Source organism: Zingiber officinale, chromosome 2B, assembly GCF_018446385.1.
Source record: "Zingiber officinale cultivar Zhangliang chromosome 2B, Zo_v1.1, whole genome shotgun sequence".
NCBI lineage: Eukaryota > Viridiplantae > Streptophyta > Magnoliopsida > Zingiberales > Zingiberaceae > Zingiber > Zingiber officinale.
In genome coordinates, this window is record NC_055989.1 from 100,847,460 (window position 1) to 100,869,745 (window position 22,286).

General features: G+C 37.2%; 1 protein-coding gene across 1 annotated transcript in view; it reads left to right on the forward strand.

Moving 5' to 3' along the window:
- Positions 1-360: 360 nt before the first annotated feature.
- Positions 361-22,286, forward strand: part of LOC122046514 (anthranilate synthase alpha subunit 1, chloroplastic-like) — a 105,719-nt gene continuing 83,793 nt past the window's right edge. The window contains exons 1-7 of the mRNA XM_042607244.1: positions 361-695; positions 774-964; positions 1,043-1,232; positions 5,030-5,181; positions 6,514-6,629; positions 6,744-6,990; positions 7,156-7,212. Coding sequence (XP_042463178.1) covers positions 485-695; positions 774-964; positions 1,043-1,232; positions 5,030-5,181; positions 6,514-6,629; positions 6,744-6,990; positions 7,156-7,212 — 1,164 coding nt within the window. The 5' untranslated portion in view covers positions 361-484. The remainder of the gene's footprint in view (positions 696-773; positions 965-1,042; positions 1,233-5,029; positions 5,182-6,513; positions 6,630-6,743; positions 6,991-7,155; positions 7,213-22,286) is intronic.

Here is a 22,286-nt window from a genome sequence, read left to right on the forward strand (position 1 = left end):
TCGAATGTAAAACTAAATGGATAATTCTAAAGTCTTTCTTAAAATCCTTAGTCAATTCTATAAATTTTCTTATGTAACAATTCATTCAGGTGCGCCATGATAGTAGTGAAATTTACAGTCGGATGCTAAATTTACAATGCAAGATCAATTCCCTGGGTTGATTTCCGTAGGGAATGTGTGTTTCAACAGAAGTTATAGCCATGATAATAGTGAAATTTACAGTCGGATGCTATATTTACAATACAAGATCAATTCCCTGGGTTGATTTCCGTAGGGAATATGTGTGTTTCAACAAAAGTTATAAATTGACTCGAGTTTGAAGCTAGAATGAAACCACGTGTATTAGAATGTTGACGTAAAACGTCGCCCCACAGGTTGAGATGGAAGGGATGTGATGACTATTCCACGGTATTAGTTCGTCAACCCCTTTCCGACCGACGCCGCCCCCCTGATTCCAAATTCTTCGCTTTCTCTCCCGCCGCCTATGGAAGCGCTGGCCACCTCCTCTCATCCGACAACCCTCCTCCTCGGTCGCCACTGCCGCAGACTGCCAGCATCCTTACCCGCCGTACTCGCCACCGCATCCTTAGGCGGACGATTCCCTTTCCTCCGTCACTCCCTCCCACGCGGTTTCTCTTCCCGACTGCCCTCACTCTCATGCTTCTCTCTCTCACATTCCTCCCTCGGCTTCACAGGTATTTGAGCTTTGTGCACATTTACATTTACGTCGTGAACGGCAATGATGCCCGATACGTGTTGGTTGCTTTTTCTAGGTGAAAACGATGAGGCCTTTAAGTTCGCAGAGGCTGCTAACAACGGAAATTTGGTTCCCCTTTTCCGTTCCATCTTCAGTGATCACCTTACACCGGTGTTAGCCTACCGTTGTCTCGTGAAAGAGGATGAGCGCGACGCTCCCAGCTTTCTCTTCGAGTCAGTGGAGCAAGGTTCCATGGGTACTAACGTTGTGAGTTCCAATTCTTGTCTTCCTTGGTTTCTAATTGCTTTTATTCGTCTTGTTGCATTGAACAATCGACATGGTCAGGGTCGTTACAGTGTTGTGGGAGCTCAGCCGGCCATGGAGATCGTCGCCAAGGAATACAGTGTGTCCATTATGGACCACGAGGAAGGCCACATGACGGAGGAGATTGTTGAGGATCCAATGCTAATTCCACGGAAAATCATGGAGAGTTGGAGCCCTCAGTTAATTACAGAGCTTCCTGATGTATTTTGTGGTAACTCTTTTTCCCCCCCCCCTACCTTTTCTGTTTTCAAGAAAAATTGCATCATGCATGCAGGTGGGCAATAAACTTCACTAGCCACATTATTATTCAACTGATGCCCCTGTGTGTTTGGGATAACATGGGAAGGCTAAATGGATTTAGGCATTGAATGGTACCTAATTGGCTTTCGTAGAGACCACTGACACTTTATGTAGGCTTAGAACTTGTTGTAATCCTCAAATTTTGATCCTTTCTAATAATTGATGTGTAACTAGTTGCATTACACTGACAACAACTTTATTTCTTTTCAGTTAGAGGTGTATGAGCTTTTTCAATATAATACAGCCATACACAATTAGGACTAGTGGTTGTAGCTAGATAGATGGCACAAGGCCAAGTATTTTTGAACAAAGCTTGAAGGCTGCTTCATGTATGTTTTTCCCCCATAAGATCACCATAGAGAAAAACCTTCTTGATATCTAATTGCTGCCAAAGTAAGGAGCAATCTTAGCCCTAGATGAAATTGTGTCCATTTGTTTACACTATAAACCTGAGTCTATCTCTTTGTAGTTTATAGTTTAGGTCTTCTCTGTGTATACCCATTTGCAATGTATTTACTAGGATGAGGAGGTATGAAATCCCATCTAACATTTGCATTTAAAACTTGCATCTTAGATGTTTGATTCGAAAGAGGAGGCAATGCTAGGTGAAAATTAAGTCTCTTGATTAGTTGTTGTAGATTTTCAATGGTGGGCTTCTAATGGTGGAGTAATGGAATGGACTGTGGGATCGATAGTTTGATTTCTACAATTGATTAGTACACAACAACAAATAAATACAAAATATAAGGATAAAAAATGAGCAATGGCAATAAGAGAGATTGTTATGTGCTGGATAACCTCTTCATTGCTCCTGGACCCCCTTAAACCTCTTCATTGCTCCTGGCCCCCCTTATTTATAGGCCTTCAACCACTCTTCCTTTAGCCTTTATTATGTTTTCCCAGTGTGTTAACTATTTTATGCTTTCAATCCGCTCACAACTTTACCGACTATTTCAGTTGATTGAACTTATTGAAGCTTCTAGAACACCAACTATTGTAACAGAATAATCGTCCTGTCCCATTGTAACCGTAGACTATTCTTCAGTTGATTCAATCGTCCATCAATGGATTCATCCTGCAGGAGCTTTGTGTTCATCAATCACATAGATAAAATAACCATTCCATTATAACAATATTAGTCGACTAAACTTGTCATACCAATCTCATATCATCACTACTACCATGCCCAAGAATCATCACAGATGATAGAGACTAGGAACAATTGTAAAAACAGGCTTAAATTTTGAGGTAAACAAAAATGGCAAATAAAACATTTTTAAGAGTAATATATGTTAATTTTGAATTCGAAAAGTGTTGACATATTCGGCCCCAACGTGGTTAGTTCGATCAAGATGTTTTGATGTGTAACAAAGAATTTAAGTTAGGGTTGTTGGTGTATCTAGTGTGTACATTGAGTTTGTAAGGACTCAACTTAACTTCCTCACAATTTCACTACAAGTATTCATCTAAAGATGACATAAGTAGTAGCTTCTTTGTATCCATAAGACTTTGCAATGCAAGGAGAAAAGTGAAAAAACTTTTGACAGGTGGTAAAAAGTGATTCTTCTTTTGATTGAAATGTGCATCATGCACAAAGTATATTTAAAAAAAATACAGATGGAGTTCATATGAGAACCAAAATATTTTTAGGAGCTTGTCTTTCATTATTCTTCTTGTTTGTAGGTGCTAAATTTATTGCAACATTTTATGTCATTATTTGTACCATATTTTTCTATGGCTTCCTTTATATACTCATCAATAATGTTGATACTCTATGGGCTCTCTCAGTTGATTAAGAGATTCCTAATGCTTGTCTCTAATTTGCAACTATTAAAATTAGGTGGTGAATTGTATTCAAATGAAGAATCTTGCTCCATTGTTCATACTCCAGATAAATTGTTAATACTCAACGCAATGGGTTCACAATATACAAAGAATGAAGCAATCGATGATTCAATCAGCCAAGTGCCCATGACAGTAAATAAGAATGTATAATCTAAACACGTGATAATAAAATTACAGAGAACATTAATGATCAACTTTACCTAAGGGCAGTTCCATTGTAGATCTAATGCTAAATTGAATCAAACAAAAGTAATATTTTTCAAATCAAATACCTACTGAAAAATTTTAAACAATTAACAGATAAGTAAATTTGTAAACATTAGCGTAGTTCCAATCAAACAGCTGAAGTACTAATAATAATTATATCAAAACTCAACAGTAACAATCAAACAATAATAATTAACTGAACACTAACAAAAAAAAAAAAGGCAATCGGTGCACGAAGCTCCCGCTATGTGGGGTCCCGGGGAAGGATCCATTGTACGCAGTCTTATCCTACTTTTTACAAGAGGTTGTTTCCAGGATTCGAACTCGTGACCTTTTGGTAACAAAGCAACAACTTTACCGTTACACCAAAGCTCCCCTTCCTAAAAGAGCAGCCAGGTGCACGAAACTCCTGCTATGCGGGGTCTCGGGGAAGGATCCATTGTACGTAGCCTTAGCCTGCTTTTTGCAAGAGGTTGTTTCCAGGATTCGAGCCCGTGACCTTTTAGTCACAAAGCAGCATGCTGTTGCGCCAAGGCTCTCCTTCAACTGAACTCTAACAATAAAAAATAAATATAATCAAAATTGAACTATAATAAAAAAAAATGTTGGCTTTGTGATTTGGCTAACCAAATAACTGCCCATGCATCACCAAGGTACTACTAATTTCTTTGGGTGTGAAATGCCTTTTCTATAAGATAAATAAACCAATTTAGGTATATAATAGCACAATAATGTTGTTCTGTCCTTTTAATGTTCGGGTGTATAGACTCCAATTATTATGTATCATTTTGAGTGTAGTTTAATGTATCAAATAATGATGCTTTTCAGTCATATCTTATATTGCTTTCATTTGAATAGAAATTTTATCTTTATGCTTGATAATAGATTAGAGTTTGGTTGCAATCATGGTTTGAAATCTTGTACGTGCCGGGTGAAACAGTCAAAGCATATCATTCTGATAAATTAACGAAACTTTATACTACTCAACACTGACACAATATCTTTGGGTCGTGTATCATTTCATGTAAAAATTCAACACCCCTTGGTATGCTAAAATTGAGATAAAAAAAAAAGGGCAGCCCGGTGCACGAAGCTCCCGCCATGCGGGGTCCCGGGGAAGGATCCATAGTACGTAGCCTTACCCTGCTTTTTGCAAGAGGCTGTTTTCAAGATTCGAACCCGTGACCTTTTGGTCACATGACAACAACTTTACCATTGCTAAAATTGAGATATTATTTTTTTTGGAGTTTGGATTTATACAAGATAATATTAAAATTGTAACATTTTACATGGAAAACAAACATTCAAATTAACTATATAGTTTTTTTTCTTCATCTTTTTCCTCCAACAACCTTCAATTCGTCATTGTTACCATACATTGGAATGCCAACACGATATTGAAACAATACTCAAAAATCAAGACACCCACGTAGCTTGAGATTTGGAATCTTGGTTGCCATAGTTCTTGGTTTAACAGAAATTTCTCTTGTAAATGATGAAGCACCATCAAATTACATATTCTAAAGACTGACTTGTTTTTTCCCTTTTCTCTTGTCTAAATGGTGTTAACAAAAGGCTTGGACATACTTCATCTAGAGACATTGAATTTCAAAATGTCAAATTATATTTAATGACTGCAGTAATTTATGTTTTCAGGTGGATGGGCAGGTTACTTTTCCTATGATACTGTTCGATATGTTGAAAAGAAAAAGCTTCCCTTCACTAATTCCCCTAGGGATGACAGAAACCTCCCAGATGTCCACCTAGGACTCTACAACGATGTGATAGTGTTTGACCATGTTGAGAAGGTACCTTTCTACAATTATCTTGGCTAACTATGGTAGTTTTATATATGATATTAGTTCAATATTCTGTTCATAGGAATTATGATGTATTCTAGTAAGATATTCTTCTCTATACTTGTCATTTTCAAAGTTGTATGTAGCTGCAATGAATGCCGTTTGTGAAGGTGAAGGTACCTTCACATCATGGTATGATTTTATATCATTGGAATCAACAATCATACCATTAATTTTAAAGAACTAATCAAAAGCTATCTATTCATTTGTTGACACTCCTGGGATGAGTTGGCAAGATGCATGTTGGTTTTCCATTTTGGGCTGTAATCAGTTTGGCAATGATTTTTTCACAACATAATATTTCATATCTTTATTTGTTGTAGCTATAGTTTCAGAATACGTAGTTGTTGATTAAATATCAACACACAAATTCATATTGCACAACAATTTAGGCATAATTTCCAATTGCAAGTACATGAATTACAAACTTAAAATGTTGCGATAAGAATTTGATTTTACAGATTTCTACCAAATTGAAATTCCATCAACCGTTACTATCATCCAGATTAAATTATTTCTTGTGCTAGCTTGGAGCCACAAAATCAATTATCTCTTGTTGCTTTAGCCTCAACACCAAACGACGTATGCCTCTATTTTTAGAATCTCCGTGAATAATTTACTTTGGTGACGGGAAGAAATTTTGTTTATATATGCTTCCTTGTAACTTGTTCTAGATTCAGTTATTTCTTGTGCTAGCTCTAGTCATCTTTTGTTGCTTTTTGTTTGTCTTAACACCAGACATTGTGTGGAACAATGCTCCTCTTTATATAGGAGCTTCATGAATAATTTGCTTTGGTGATTGGAAGAAATTTTGTCCATAATATGCTTCCTTCTTTGAAAAGGTTTTCATTTATGATATAATTTCAAAATTTTGTTTTTCCAAAGAAAGCATATGGATTCATTGGGTGCGAGTGGAATGGTACTCCTCCATTGAGAATGCTTATCAAGATGGGAAAAAAATTAGATAATTTGCTATCTGGGGTGCACAATGCCAATGTGTATATTTGGTGACTGGAAGAAATTTTGTTTATATATGCTTCCTTGCAACTTATTCCAGATTCTGTTATTTGTTGTGCTAGCTTGGAGTCTTAGATCTAGTCATCTTTTGTTGCTTTTTGTTTGTCTTAACACCAGACATTGTGTGGAACAATGCTCCTCTATATATAGGATCTTCATGCATAATTCATTCTGGTGATTGAAATAAATTTTGTTCATAATATGCTTCCTTCTTTGAAAGGTTTTCATCTATGATATAATTTCAAAATTTTGTTTTTCCAACAGAAAGCATATGTGATTCATTGGGTGCGAGTGGATCGGTATTCCTCCATTGAGAGTGCTTATCAAGATGGGAAAAAAAAATTAGATAATTTGCTATCTAGGGTGCACAATGTCAATGTGTGAGTATGTTTAGTGTATTTCTTCTGATTGGCGAATTTATCTCCTATTCCTCTCTTTATTTCTTCATTGATTTAGTGTAATTCTTTGTTCATATTTCCCACGTTCTTTTTTAGCCCCACACTCTCTGCTGGCTCTGTGAAACTGTCTACTTATCAGTTTGGTGCGGCTTTAACAAAGTCATCGATGACAAGTGAAGAATACAAAACGGCTGTTTTGCATGCTAAAGAACATATCTTTGCTGGTGACATTTTTCAGATAGTTTTGAGCCAGCGTTTTGAGCGGCGCACATTTGCAGATCCATTTGAAGTTTATCGAGCTTTGAGAATTGTGAATCCAAGTCCATATATGGCTTATTTACAAGTGGGTTAAGTTTTCATTGATATAATTTTTAACTCCTCTGCTTTGCAGATTCTGGTCCTGATGGTTTTATTTCTGATCTTATCTTCCAACTTTTCATTTTTTTCCACTCTTAATTCTTTTCTTGTTTATCTTTTTGGAATGTTCATGACACTAAAAACTATACAGGCAAGAGGTTGTATTCTAGTAGCATCAAGTCCTGAAATCCTTACACGAACAAAGAAGGTACTTCTATAATTGTTTTTTTTAATTATATGATATTATAGAAATTGTATTTCATTTACTTCATTTATGTTTAAATTGGTTGAGATAATATTCATAATCGTGGTCAAGAATCAAATTGTATCATCCACTACTTGATTTTTTAATAATTGATACTTGATACTTTGATAGTGCATCAATTTGTATCATCCACTACTTTGATTGTTTATTAATTGATACTTGATACGTTGATATTATTAACAATATGAACAAATAAATTAGTCTCTTTCCTAGCTTGAATTTTTAGGATAAGTGGTTAGTCAAATCAAGATCCCATCCACAAATGAAGGGAGAATGTTAACAATAAAAATATAGAAATTCGTCATTTTCCTAATAAATAGAGCTTTGGGGATAAATGGTTAGCAAATAAATGGCTAGCCAATTTACTTTAACAGATAGAAATGCACTAGACCTTATTGATGCTTCTATATGTATGATTAACTCAATCTATTGATGTTACATGGTAAGCAAATTTTCTTCCATTAGAAAGTGCATGGTTGTTGAACGTTCGGTCCCCTCGGATGGGTCTAGTGGCTAGCGCATGAGGTGTTGCCACAATGAGGTTTGGGGTTCGAATCTCGGCAAAGTCGAGGTAAATACCTCCCTTATGTGCTAGTCACTATTCCAAAGGCTAGTAGCCACCCGTAATTTACTTCCTCCGTGTTGGTCCTGGGACGGGTTGGCGGGGGCGCTGGGGGCGAGCGTATTCGTCTTTTTTTTTTTTTTGCCACAATGGTTGTTGGATGTTCAAATCATTCCTCAATCTGATGTACTCCATTAACTATTGGGCTTTATGCATGATTGGATAGTTCAGTCCTCTCAAAATGATGATTTTAAATCCTATGTCATGTGAGGAGACTGTGAGAGCAATCGACCTAGGTTTTATCGGGCACGATCATGGTTTTGATGTGTATGTCAAAGAGTTTAAGTTAGATTTTCATATTGGTTTGATATGTGTGTTTGAGTCATGCAGGACTTGGTGAAACACACATGAGGAGCTTGGTGCGGTTAAGCTTGGGAAGCTCATCTTAGGGCTCGGGTCCTTGAGACGGTGAAAGATGATGTGGAAGGAATCCGAGGGACAGCCAGACGAGGAGCAATGGAGTGGAGCCGAGGGAAGCGGACTTCAAGGCAACGCGAAGGATGCATGAAGAGGAGCCGCAGACTCAGGTGCATCTGAGGGACGAAGGCCAAGGAAGAGGGCTTCAAAGGGCAACTCCGGAGAGGATGAGTGTGAGTGTGTAACTGGGCCAGTCGACTGATGGAAGTGGAAGTCGATTGGTCCAATTGACTAACTGGGCTGGGAGCGAACAGAAGCATTCTGTTCCCTTAGCCAGCAGCGGCCAGTCGACTGGTAAGTAGCCATTGATAGAATCCTTGATTCTGCTAAGTAGCCGTTGGCTACATCCAAGGGTAGCACCAGTCAACTGATGAATGTGCAAGTCAACTGGTACACAGGAAATGAGTTGATGTGTGATCAACTCTTTCCCTCTATATATAGGGAGCTTGGGGCATTGAAGGAGGTTACTGATATTATTGAAATACTCCTAGGCTTTGCCTCCAAGCTTCTAAAGCCTACACTCTTCTTCCCACACCTAATTCCCAATCTTGTAATGAAGAAGAATTTCTTTGTGGGAGGTATTTGCTCCACCGAGAAGGAGCTCATTTAGCCGGAGATTGTCGGGAACTAATCCACCGAAGGATTGAGGGTTCATCCACCTTAAGGACAAGTCATGGAGTAGGAGCAAGCAATATTCGAACAACATAAAAGGAAACGTGTTAGCGTTTGTCTTCTTATTGCTTTCATTATATTTGTATTTCTGCTTGTGTAACTAACAACTTGTAGAAAGGCGATAGACTTAAGGTGACCTAGCTATTCAACCTCCTTCTAGCCGGCCACCGATCTTCAACAAGTGGTATCAGAGCGAGAATGTCCTTCAACGAACTAACCGCCAAGATGAGCAATATCATCAAAATGGTCGGCTCACACATCCAACCACCGAAATTCGAAGGTGATTTCTCTTGGTAGAAGAAGAGAATGGAGGTATTCTTCGATACTGATTTTGATATTATGCTAATTATGAAAAACGGTTTCGAGATATCTAGGGATGAAAACAACATGATAATCAATAAAGCAAGATGGAGCAAGAAGCAAAAGGAAGAGCACTTAGCAAATTCAAAGGTTTTGCATCATCTACTAAATGTTCTTCCTACAAGAAGTAACAAGGATTGGAAACTACACGAGTGCCAAGGATTTATGGGAAAAACTAGTAGAGCTTCATGAAGGCACATCGGAAGCGAAATTAGCAAGAAGGGATCTTCTCCTAACTAAACTCAACAACATTAACCTTGAAAAAGGAGAAAAGGTATCTTCACTTTATGCTAAAATTAAAGAAATATTGAATGGACTAACAAGTGTAGGTGAGAAACTCTCCAACCGAGACATTATATTGAAAGCCATCAATGCTTTCCCAAGAACCACAACTTGGAGCTCAATTGTAGATTCATTCTACATTTCAAAAGACTTAGAGAAATCCTCTCTAGATGAATTCTTCTCAACAATGGAGCTCCATGAAACTAGAGTTGAAGGATTAGATAAAGAAGCCCATAGATTAAGTGGAGTAGCCCTTGACAAGGGAAAGGGTAAAAAGAAGTCTCCATCTCCACCATCTTCCGATTCTGAGGAGTCAAGTGCCTCAATGGATAGTGATTAAGAGACATATATGGTAAGAAAGATGAGAAAGCATTTAAAAATTTTAATTCTAACAAATCACATGCTAGGAGAAGTTCAATGGGCAAAAGTAGAAGAAGGAAGGTAAGATGCTACAATTGCCAAGGAGAAGGACATACGAGGGATGAATGTCCTCTCTTGAAGAAAATGGAAGAGAAGAAGAATGAAGAACAGAAAAAGACAAAAGAAAAAGGGAAGAAGGCTCACAATCTAAAAGCAATATGGGATGATCCATCATCATCATAGGAAGAAGAGCACCATGTATCCCATTTTGCTCTAATGAGAATTGATGACCTTGCCTCCACCTCATCCGAAAATGAAGAAGGAAAGAGCTCAAGTGAAGAAGAAGGGAGCTCAAGTGAAGGGGGAGGTCAAACTTCAGATTCAGACTTCTCGGTAAGTGAGGTATACAATCTACCCACTCATACTTTAGTTAAAATTATTTCAAGTGCAAATGAAGATTTGTTTAAGGCTAAAAAGAAAAACAAATCCTTGAAAATGAGATTAGTATTTTATAGGAAAAATTAGAATCTATGTCTTCTAAGTTAAATAATTCCTCTAGTATGCATGCTTCTTCTAGTTTAAATGATTCATGTTTAGAAGAAGAAAATAAGGAATTAAGGGAAAAAGTAGAATACCTTAGTAAAGCCCTTGGAAAATTTGAAACTGGTTCCAAAACCCTAAACATGATCATTGGGAGTCAAAGGGCAAGTTTTAATAAAAAAGAGTTAGGGTATAAGGAATCCAACAATGAAAAATCTTATCATTGTCTAATTGCTAGGGAGCAACCCAAGACAAAGACCATAGATAGAAAATGGATTCCCAAGGAGTATTTGGTTAACCCAATTAGGAAGAACTTCTATTTGGTACCAAAGTCAATCCTCAAGGGTTAGAGGATTTTTGGGCTAGTCAACCATTGCAGTCATATTTAAATCTTTAAAAATGGTTGACTTAAGACTTTAAGAGGGAACACTTAGCCTTGATAGAAATTTATGATAAGAAGGGCTAAGTAGAGGTTACCTTATTTCATCTCACAATGACTTGCATTACATTTCTAAACATAGATGTGAGATGATACTCATAATTTACTTATGCTTGTGGCATATTGTTGAATCATGAAATGTGTCAAAATAGTGATCATAGGCCAACTATAGGGAAAGCAAATATTTAATTAATGGGCATCTTACCCATAGATCATAGTTGGACATTTTAAATGTTTTGAAAATAATTCAATGTTTTATTTTGAAACATGAATTCAAAACAAGTCTTAAAATTGATATAAACTTGAGTGATTTTCAAAGTTTGAGTTTTTTTTTGTCAAAACTTCAAAATTATAGAATTTCCATAAAAATATTTTTTTCTTGATTAGAGGATATTATAAGAAATATATTTTCAAAATTTCATAATTTTTTTAATTTTTTTTAGAATTTTTTATGTATTTTTGAAGTTGGTTTCAGAAAGCTAAAATTCGGTTTGGCTTTGTGCTAATCGACTGCATCAGATAGCAGTCGACTGGTGTCTGTTTTCTATCTTTCTGCTTGTATTTTCAGAAGTTGATTTTTGGTCAAATTTAAGTCAAAATTGATACCATAGTATGTATGATTGTTGGTGGCAATCTTTTTGATGATGCCAAAGGGGGAGAATTGGGAAGGTTTAAGTTAGAAACTTGTAGTTCTCCCAATCTGTGTAAGAACTTGAAAATTAAATTGATAGAGCATATGTTAAGGGGGAGCTTGGATTTATGCTTCAATGTTTACATTTTGCTTTCAATTTTCAAGTATTATTTATGTCTAACTTAAACATATTGTCACACATTAAAAAGGGAAAGATTGTGGGAGCAATCGACCTAGATTTGATCGGGCATGATCATGGTTTTGATGTGTGTCAAAGAGTTTTAGTTAGACTTTCATATTGGTTTGATATGTGTATTGGAGTAATGCAGGACTTGGTAAAATACACATAAGGAGCTTGGTGCGGTTAAGCTTGGGAAGCTCATCCTAGGGCTCGGATCCTTGAGACGGTGAAGGATGATGTGGAAGGCATCCGAGGGACTACCGGACGAAGAGCAATGGAGTGGAGTCGAGGGAAGTGGACTTCAAGGCAACACGCAGGATGCATGAAGAGGAGTCGCGGGCTCAGGTGCATTTGAGGGACGAAGGCCGAGGAAAAGAGCTTCAATGGGTGACTCCGGAGAGTATGAGTGTGACTGTGTAACCGGGACCAGTCCACTGATAGAAGTGTCAGTCGACTAGTCCAGTCAACTGGGAGCGAACAGAAACATTCTGTTCCCTCAGCCAGCAGTGACCAGTCGATTGGTACTATTACCAGTTTGGTAAATGGCCATTGGTAGAATCCTTGATTCTGCGAAGTAGCCGTTGGCTACATCCAACAGTAGGACCAGTAGGACCAGTCGACTGGTGCGTAGGAAATGAGTTGATGTGTGATCAACTTTTTCCTCTCTATTTATAGGGAGCTTGGGGCATTGAAGGAGGTTACTGATATTATTGAAATACTCCTAGTCTTTGCCTCCAAGCTTCCAAAGCCTATACTCTTCTTCCCACACTTAATTGCCAATCTTATAAAGAAAAAGAGTTTCTTTGTGGGAGGTCTTTGCTCCACTGAGGAGCTCATTTAGCCAGAGATTGTTGGGGACTAATCCATAGAAGGATTGAGGGTTCGGGATAAGCCATGGAGGAGTAAGCAATCTCCAAACCATGTAAAAGGAAACGTGTTAGCGTTTGTCTTCCTATTGCTTTCATTATATTTGTATTTCCGCTTGCGCACCTAATAACTTGTAGAAAAACAATAGACTTAAGGTGACCTAGCTATTCAACTCCCTTCTAGCCGGCCACCAACCTTCAACAGAGACAAATGAGACATTATTCCAAGAATGAGTGATACATGATAATTTTTCCATTGCAATTGAATGTTGATGCAACACGAGCAAGTGTGTCACAGTGGATGACCTCATTGGACATGATGTGGCACAAGAATAAATCTGTCTCAGTAGATGATGTGAGGCTCTATAGCTTTGTTGGCAAACTCATGAGAGAAGAGGCAAAATTTTCAGTGGAAATGTACTGGATTAGTAATTGAATGAAAGAAATAGCAAGAGGGGACTTTTGTAGTCCTTAACAGTAAGTCAGTCTATTTAAGATGGTGGCAAGTAGACTATCTTCGCTATAAATAGTGAAATAAAAAATAAAAAAATTGTCAACAATTGAAAGACAGGCCCTATTTATTTGAGAAAAAATTTCTTTTGTATATTTTTATTGTATCATCAACATGATATGACACAATATTGCTACATGGATTTCAATCTATTTAAGATGGTGGCAAGTAGACTACGTTAAGAAAATTTTAAAAAAAAATTGTCAAAGTTTAAAGACAATTCATTGGAGATTTCTTTTTTTTATATATATTTTTATTGCATTATCAACATGATATGAGACAATACAGCTACATGGAGCTCAATACAAGCATACAGAAGGCAATATTTGTGTACGGAAGGAAGAATTATTTGATTATCTCAAAACTTTGTTGCATTAGCGATTGGCGTAAAGTTTCGTGTATCTGACTACCTTTTTTTCTTCAAAACTTTGTTACATATTTATAATTTGCATGATATTAAGTTTGATATATTATGACTAAGAACATACTCTTAGTCCCACATTTTCAATTTAAAAATTCTAATCCATTTAAAAGTATAACTCCATAATAAGATGCTAGTTAAGTTTATGCCAATATTCAAGGAACATCGAAGCCAATTAATAAGCTACAAAGGTTAATGTGAATTATTGGGAATAGTTAGAAAGTAGATTAAAACTATCATTGTCTTTCATTTGTATGCAACTTCATACATGAGTTTTTAGGAACAATTAGAAACTTGATTAAGCTAGTATTGTCTTTCATTTGTATGCAACTATAACAAGCTCATATTTGAAATCTATGAGATAGGAGACTAAGTACGGGAAGTTGGTGAGGTTGTCAAATAGTACAAGTTAAACAAGAAGACTTAAAAATTTTTATTAAGGTAAAGAAGAAATGAGATAAAGAGTTCATTTTGACTTTATTAAGGGAAATTATTGAGGAATTCAAGAGAGTAGATTCTGCAAAGACATAGTTGAGAATGGTTAGACGAGTGCCAAACCATATTGTGTTGAAATGAATCACTTCGATATGGTACTGCCTTGCGTTGGTAGTTGGCATCGAGACCAACACTTGGATCAATATTTAAACCTTGTTCCGAGCAACTGTCATAAACATTGGCAACTATAGTTGGCGATATTAGACATGACCAGATAATACATCCCAATTTGATCCAACTCAAAACATGATTGTTAGAGAATTTGAAAGTTACAACACAACTCAAACATATAAATGGATTGCACAATTTGAACTGATTGCAATAATTTATTTTTAAAATATTAATAACTTTTATATCATATAACTTAATTATTTAGAGAGAGTAATTAATCTTAAAACTTTAAAAAAATTATTTTTGAAAATATGTAAATATTTATATTTTATCTCATATTATGTTTGATAGACTTATACAATATGGTTCATTTATAACACAATTAATGTCACAACTCAAAGACTTCCATCCCTATATAAAGCGTGGAGAACCAATCCAGGTAGATTTGTTACACAGATTTAATGCCGATTTGATTTGATAATAGTTGTAATAAATTAGGAGATATTATGTGATTTTAATTTCTTAAATAGGAGTATGTAATTTGTATATAAAAGATACAAGGTTATTGAAATACAAGATAAGATTTTCTGAAAACCACATGGTATTAGAGCAATCTTCCTCCAGCCGCCTCTAGGGTTTCGGTCCTCATCAGTTGTCGTCGGGGATTCTGATCTTCGAGGTCAGCCTTGGTGTGAATGCAAACTTGTCTCATTGCTATAACTCCTAGTAGTGAAAGGCTAGGATTTCTGACATTCACAATCCCAATTCTGTCATACCATTTAGGGCGACAACTTTCAGCCAAAACATCTTTTTCCACCTCTATCTACTTACTAAGACTGCAATTAATCATGTCAGACGTCGAGCAGATGTTGGCGAACTCTTCCATCAACTCTATTCCAAATCACTCCATGATGTCGCACTACCTAACTAAACCAGAAACTCTAGCTCAATTACCATTCACAAACTGCATGACCACAATTATCTTTAGTAGCCACAATTTGTAATGATATTCATCAGCAGATGAGGAAAAGATGATTATCTCTTGGGTATTCCAGAATCAGAAATAGGCGGTCCTGAGTATCGAGTCTGGATAGCCAAAAACAACCATGTTATGTCATGGCTAATCAGCTCTATGAATGCAGAAATAGGTGAAAATTTTCTATTGTTCATTACTGCCCAAGATATATGGTAGCTAGTTCATGATACTTTCTCTTGCCAAGACAATATTGCTGAATTATTTCATGTTGAAAGCACTCTCCAAGACTTCAAGTAAGGTAATCATTCAGTAACTACCTATTTCACAATTCTCACTCACTATTGGCAATAGGTGGATCTCTTTGAGACCCATAACTGGAAATGTTCCGAAGACCAAATGTATTTCAAGAAATTTGTGGAGACCAAAAAGTGTTTAAGTTTCTGATGGGTCTTGACTGCAGTGAGGACCAGAATCTCGTACAAAACCACTACCAAGTCTTTGAGAGGTATTTTAAGAAGTCCAAAAGGAAGAAAACCGTATGCGGGTACTGTTGGGACAACTAAATCTCGAAATTCAGCCTCTCAAGTCAACTGAAGCAAGTGCTCTAGTTGCCCGAAATCTCGCTCACAATACAAATGACAATTGATCGAAGAAGGGATGCCCTTGGTGTGACTACTATCGAAAGCAAGAATACACTAAAGACACGTGTTGGAAGCTTCATGAGAAACCAACGGATTAGAAGCCCTCCAGGGACTACGAAACAAAGGAAATGTTGTAGTCACACCCACGACACAGTGTGACAACTCGGTTCCTTTCTCTAAGGAACAACTTGATATTCTCCAACAGCTCATTCAGAAGACAAACATATCGCTTCCGTAAAAAATGCACACATCTACCCACTTCCCTTGGATTGTCGATTCTGGCGCTTCTGAGCATATAACAGGTGATAGATAACTTTTCTCCACTTTTTCACTATGCGACAAACCCCAATTGGCGCATATAGCAAATGAGACATGTGGTAAAGTAGTTAGAATAGGAACTGTTCATCTCTCAAGCACACTAATTCTACATTTTGTACTATTTGTTCCTAACCTTGATTGTAATCTTGTGTCTAGATTAAATAAAGATCTCAACTGTGAGACTAAATTCCTATCTAACTCGTGTGTTTTAGGATCTGAGCATTGGGAAGACGATTGGTAGTGCTAAGTTTCTTGAAGGTCCTTACTTAATGCCTATCTATCTTCAAGCCATTTAGTTGGTCACAAATGTCAGAGTCAGTCCAATAAAGAAAGTGATATTATGATGTGGCACTTTCGACTTGGTCATCCCAATTTTTCATATTTAAGGTGCTTGTTTCCCTCACTCTTTATTAATAAATATTCGAGTTTGTTTCATTGCGAAGTTTGTCAAATTGCAAAACATACTCGAAACACTTACTCTCCCCGACAATTTAAGCTCACACATCCTTTTTCTCTCATCCATGGTGACATCTAGGGACCATTGTGTACCCAATCTCAAAGACTTAAGGTGGTTCCTTCTATTGGTTGATGATCACACTAGATTATGTTGGACATTCCTAATGAAAGACAAATCAAAAGCCGAGCACATCTTCCAAAACTTCCATGTCACGATCAAAAACCAATTCAAAGGTGATATTCAAATACTCAAGACCAACAATGCCAAAGATTTTTTCAATTCTGATCTTGGCTCATATCTCAAATCTCATGGAATTGTCCAACAAAGCTCTTGTGTTGACACACCTTAACAAAATGGTGTAGCCAAATGGAAAAATTGCCACATTCTTAAGGAGCCCTATCTCTACACCTTAACAAAATGGTGTGGCCAAACGGAAAAATCGCCACATTCTTGAGGTAGCCCTATCTCTACTGTTTCAAGCTAATGCCCCAACCACATTTTCGGGAGAAGCAATCCTCACTGTAACATACCTCAAATCGCTTGCCCTCTCGAGTTTTCAAACACCACACTCCATTACAGACACTACAAAAATTGTTCCCCAGTCTCGCCTTATCTCCTATCTTCCTCTCAAACTCTTTGACAATGTTGCTTTTGTGCATATTCACTCTCAATACCTAGGCAAGGTTGATGCTCGGGCACATAAATGTATCTTTCTTGGTTTTTCCTTTAACCAAAAAGGATACAAATGTTATTCGCTAGTCAGCAAAAAGTTCTACAACACTATGGATGTTACATTCTTTGACACTATCCCTTACTACTCTAATACTATAATTTAGGGGAGAACAATACCAGTGAATTACAGTATTGAGAGTGGGCATCCCTTCTTTTACCATCATCATTTGAGTCTTTTGTTCAGGCTTCCCCAAAATTTAGAGATCCACCATCTCTAAATCTTGATAATCACCCTCCTCATCCTCCTACTCGACTGGTGTATGAAAGAAGGAAACATCAAGTGTCGGTACTATCTGTTGGTGCATGGATAATCGAACTTGGTTTTAATAATTATCAAGGTTCAAAGTTAAGGTTAATTGTTATCTAACAAGCTTACCTGCAGGTAAATCCTAGATGAGACTAGGCAGGAGGAATTATGGCTAGGCAAGGAAGTATTGGTCCGTTGGAATGGGCGAAGTCTTGGTAGGTCAAGGACGTTAAGAAATCTTAGGGTTGAGAACACTAGGTGAAAGTCCTGAAGTCTCGAATGTTGAACAAAAGTCCAAACCGTCTAGAGGACCGGTTTAGAAAAAGGTAAACTCTCCAAAGAGAAGTGTGGACACGCTCCTTGTAGAGGGAATCGTAGATGTCAGTCCGACCTAGAGTTTCAGCGAAACTCAAAGTCAGGACCGGATAGTCCGAAAGCTGTCAAATACTACATTACTTTACATATTATTGCTTGTTGGATTTTGTGTTGCAGATAATCAATGGCTGGAAAATAGGGTATCCAAGCACCTGGACTGGGTCTAGGCGCCCGGAGGTCCGGGCGCCCATGACAGCAACTGAGAAGAAGCGCTGCGGGTGGCCAGCCTTCATCACCGAGGGCACCCGGACGGTCCGAGCGCTTGAATTGGTCCAGGCCCTCGGATCGGGCAAACTTCATCTTCAAACTATAGTGTCATGCTTCGGTTGGTTGACCCACGTCAGCGGTCTAGGTGCCCGGACCGGTCTGGGCGCCCGGAGGTGGATAAAGTTTGTTGGATGAAGTTTCGACGAGAACATGCCACCTCAACCCTGTGGGGGCGCCCGAGGAGTCCAGGTGCCCGGATGGGGTTAAAAGGAGGGTTCGACCAGCATCTTTACTACATCTTCTACAAGTGTCTCTCTTGCACGCTGCGCGATAGATGACTCTACGACGCCCGAATGCTACTCCGATGACGACTACGCTTAAGATTTCTTCTATGTCTGGTTTCTTTTATTTCTTTTTGTTACTTGTACTTAAATTCGAATGCTTTTGTAATGACTCAATTGATTAGTGATTGCCCAACGAAATCACTCTCAAGTGCGAGCCTTGGAGTAGGAGGCGTCACAGGCTCCGAACCAAGTAAAAGAAAAATGTTAGGGATTTCTTTTCTTTACTTTTACTTTTCGTTGTGTTTACTCTCGATTGATTTACGAAAACGTGAAAAAGCCACGAGCGCTATTCACCCCTCCTCAAGTGCTTTCAATCCAACACTATCTTAACACTTCAAAGAGAATTCCCCAAGCCAAGTTGAACCTGAATCACAACAGGAGATAACATATTCTAGTCCATAGTTGGATTTTACATTAAATTTACCAATTGCACACAATAAAGGTATAAGATCGTGAACTCAACACCCTCTTGATTGTTGCCTCTCCTACGTGAAGCTATCACCATCATTTCATGCATTGGTGACCTTTTTAGACAGAATCTGTATTCCTAATTCTGTGGATAAAGCTCTTAAAATTCTTGAATGAAAGAAGACAACTCTCAAGGAATATAATGCACTAGAAAAGAATGGCACGTGGGTGATAACAAAGCTACCAATAGGAAAGAAAACTATGGGGTATAGCTGGCTATTCTCGTTAAACAAAATGTAGATGGGAACATAGACCGGTACAAAGCACGCCTAGTGGAAAAAGGATATACTCAATCATATGGAATTGATTACGCCAATGGCTAAACTCAACACAGTTTGTGTTCTACTATCCATTACTACCAACTTTGAGTGCCCACTATATTAGCTTGATGTTAAAAATGTCTTCCTTAATGGAGACTTGTTTGAAGAAGTATATATAGACATCCCAACTGACTTTGAGACAAGTGATACATAAGAAAAAGTATGCAAACTCTGAAAGACATTGTATGAGCTGAAACAGTCAACGAGGGCATGGTTTCACAAATTTACAAAAGTCTTAAAGAATGATGGATACTTAGTCGCAAGTTGATCACACTTTGTTCATTAAGTACTTCCCAGATGGGAAAATCATAGTTTTGATTGTGTATATTGATGACATTGTCTTTTCAGGAAATTATGGTGACGAAATTAGAAGACTCAAGCCTCTCATGTCCAAAGAATTCGAGATCAAATACTTGAGGCACTTAAAGTATTTCTTAGGAATGGAAGTGGCACGAAGCAACAAAGACATATCTGCTTCCCAACGCAAATACATAGGTCTGTTGCGTGAAATTGGAATGAGTGGGTGCAAGCCGATTGAAATTCCCATGGATCCTAATACTAGGCTTATGTCTAGAATTGATGAATTAACAACTAATAAGGGACAATACCAACGATTAGTGGGTAAGTTGATCTACCTAACTCATACACGTTCGAACATAACTGTTTTAGTGAGTCGGATGAGTCAGTTTCTAAGTAATCCATCTATGGATCACATGAAGACAGTGAATCGTATATTGAAATACTAAAGAAAGATCCAGGGAAAGGTATTATGTTCAAGAAATCAGGTAGCAAATATTTAGAAGTATATATTGATGCTAATTGGGTAGGGTCTCTAAATGATAGGTCTACATGCTCTTTCATCCGGGAAGCCTAGTAACATGTCAATGCAAGAAGCAAACCGTGGTCGCTAGAAGTAGTGCAGAGGCTGAGTTTAGAGCACTAGCCGTAGGTATTTGCGAGAGAATATGGCTAGTACCATATTACATTCATATTTAATACATTTTATTTGGAGAAGATCTCTTGTTTTCTTATCTCCCACTTTAGCTATTCTATAAATGTTTCTTTCCTCTTCTTTTGTATCCAATTTTTGATATAATCGTTCAAAAGTTTCATTTTTTTGCTTCATTCACTACTGTCTTTGTTTTTTTTGGCTATTGTATATTTTTTTAAGTTTTCCTCGTTCTTACAAATATATAATTTCTTATAAGCTATTCATTTTACCTTCACTCTCTCTTGTACTTTCTCATTTCACCACTAAGATTCCTTACTTAGTTCATGTTTCTTTGACTCATCGAGTACACTTTTAGCTACTATTTTAAACTTTGATATCATCTTATCTCATGTCGTATTAGAGACTGCAAATTTCACCTAATACTTGTACTTCTACCTTCTCCTTAAATATATTTTGCTTCTCATCCTTTAACTTTCACCACTTAATTCTATGAGTCGTATATATTTCCTTTATACTATGTTTGAGGCATATATCCAACACTACTAATATATGTTGGGTAGTTAAGCTTTCTCTATGATGACCTTGCAATCTTTACAAATAGTTATATTCTTCTTCCTAACCATAAGAAAGTCAATTTGTGATTTATTATTCTCACTTTTGAATATGAATATTTTTCTCTTTTCTTAAAAAACTTATTAGCTAATATAAGGTTATATGCTATCACAAAATCTAATATAGTTTTCTCTTCCTCATTCTCATTCCAAACTTATAACCCCATGTACTCTCTCATATTTCTTATTTTTCACTCTGATATGCCCATTTAGATCACTTCCTATTAAAATTATTTCATTTGGTGAATAGTTTGTAATATTTCATCTAAGTTATCCCAAAATATTGATTTGGTAGCTTCATCTAATCGTACTTGCGATGCATATACGCTAATTATGTTCATAATTTCTTTTGTCACTATTATCTTAAGGGCTATAATTCTATCCTCTTTTCTAACTATTCATATAACTTCATCTTTTAATGAACTATCTATAACAATACCAACTCCATTTCTTATTTTACTCTTTCATGTGTACCATAACTTAAAACCTGAGTTCTCTATCATCTTTACCTTCTCGTCTACCCATTGTCTCTCGTGCACACAAAATATTAATTCTTCTCCTAATCATTGTATCTACTACCTCCATTGATTTACTAGTAAGGGTTCCTATATTCCATGTTCTAAATCTTAGATTATTAGTTTTCTTATCATATTTGTTCTTATCGAACTTATAGTGTGAGAACTCTTGACTATTTAACACTACACCCAAGTTTTCATATAGATGTAGCGGTCTTTGCCGATACATTATAGTTGGACCCTGCAACGCGAACTCTTGTATATTTAGCACTACACCCGAGTTCTGGAGATGTAGCGATCCTTGCCAAGATTGGATCCTGCAATGCATTCCTTCTGGGGAACAACCTAGCATTATCACAATAGTTTAATAGATCCATTAATTGAATATTTGTCATAGTTTTAACGTTGGTTGGCTACATAACGCAACCCTTTTTTATCCAACCTTGGGAGCGACCATGATTGGTTCATCATGAGCGGAGTTTCCACCCAAGATGCATACTATATAAAAACGAACAACTCAATCTACTCGTAATGAAATGCATTATGTGTATGGACATCATAGTATATAAAAACGAATGACTTAATCTATTCCTAATGAAATGCATCATGTGTATGCACATTTACATACATATATAAGGTGAATAATCTACAATTCACCCGGCGACTAAAACATCTCAAGTAATTTGGCTGAAACTTATGAACGCACAAAAAGACTTAAGTGTCCTTTTTGAGCGCGGAGCTAATGCTCTACAATTTTGTTAATTAATTTAATTTATTGTATATGATCCGGTGGTAAGAGCCCGGGACCCCCTAACGAGGGGTCGACGTCACGTGGAGGTCAAATGGCCAAGTAGCCCGTCGGAGAAGGGTGAGCCGACCGGACTTGGAAGAAATGGATAAAACTGATCGGCCGACCAAGGGACATTCGGTAGTAAAAGGCGCCCGA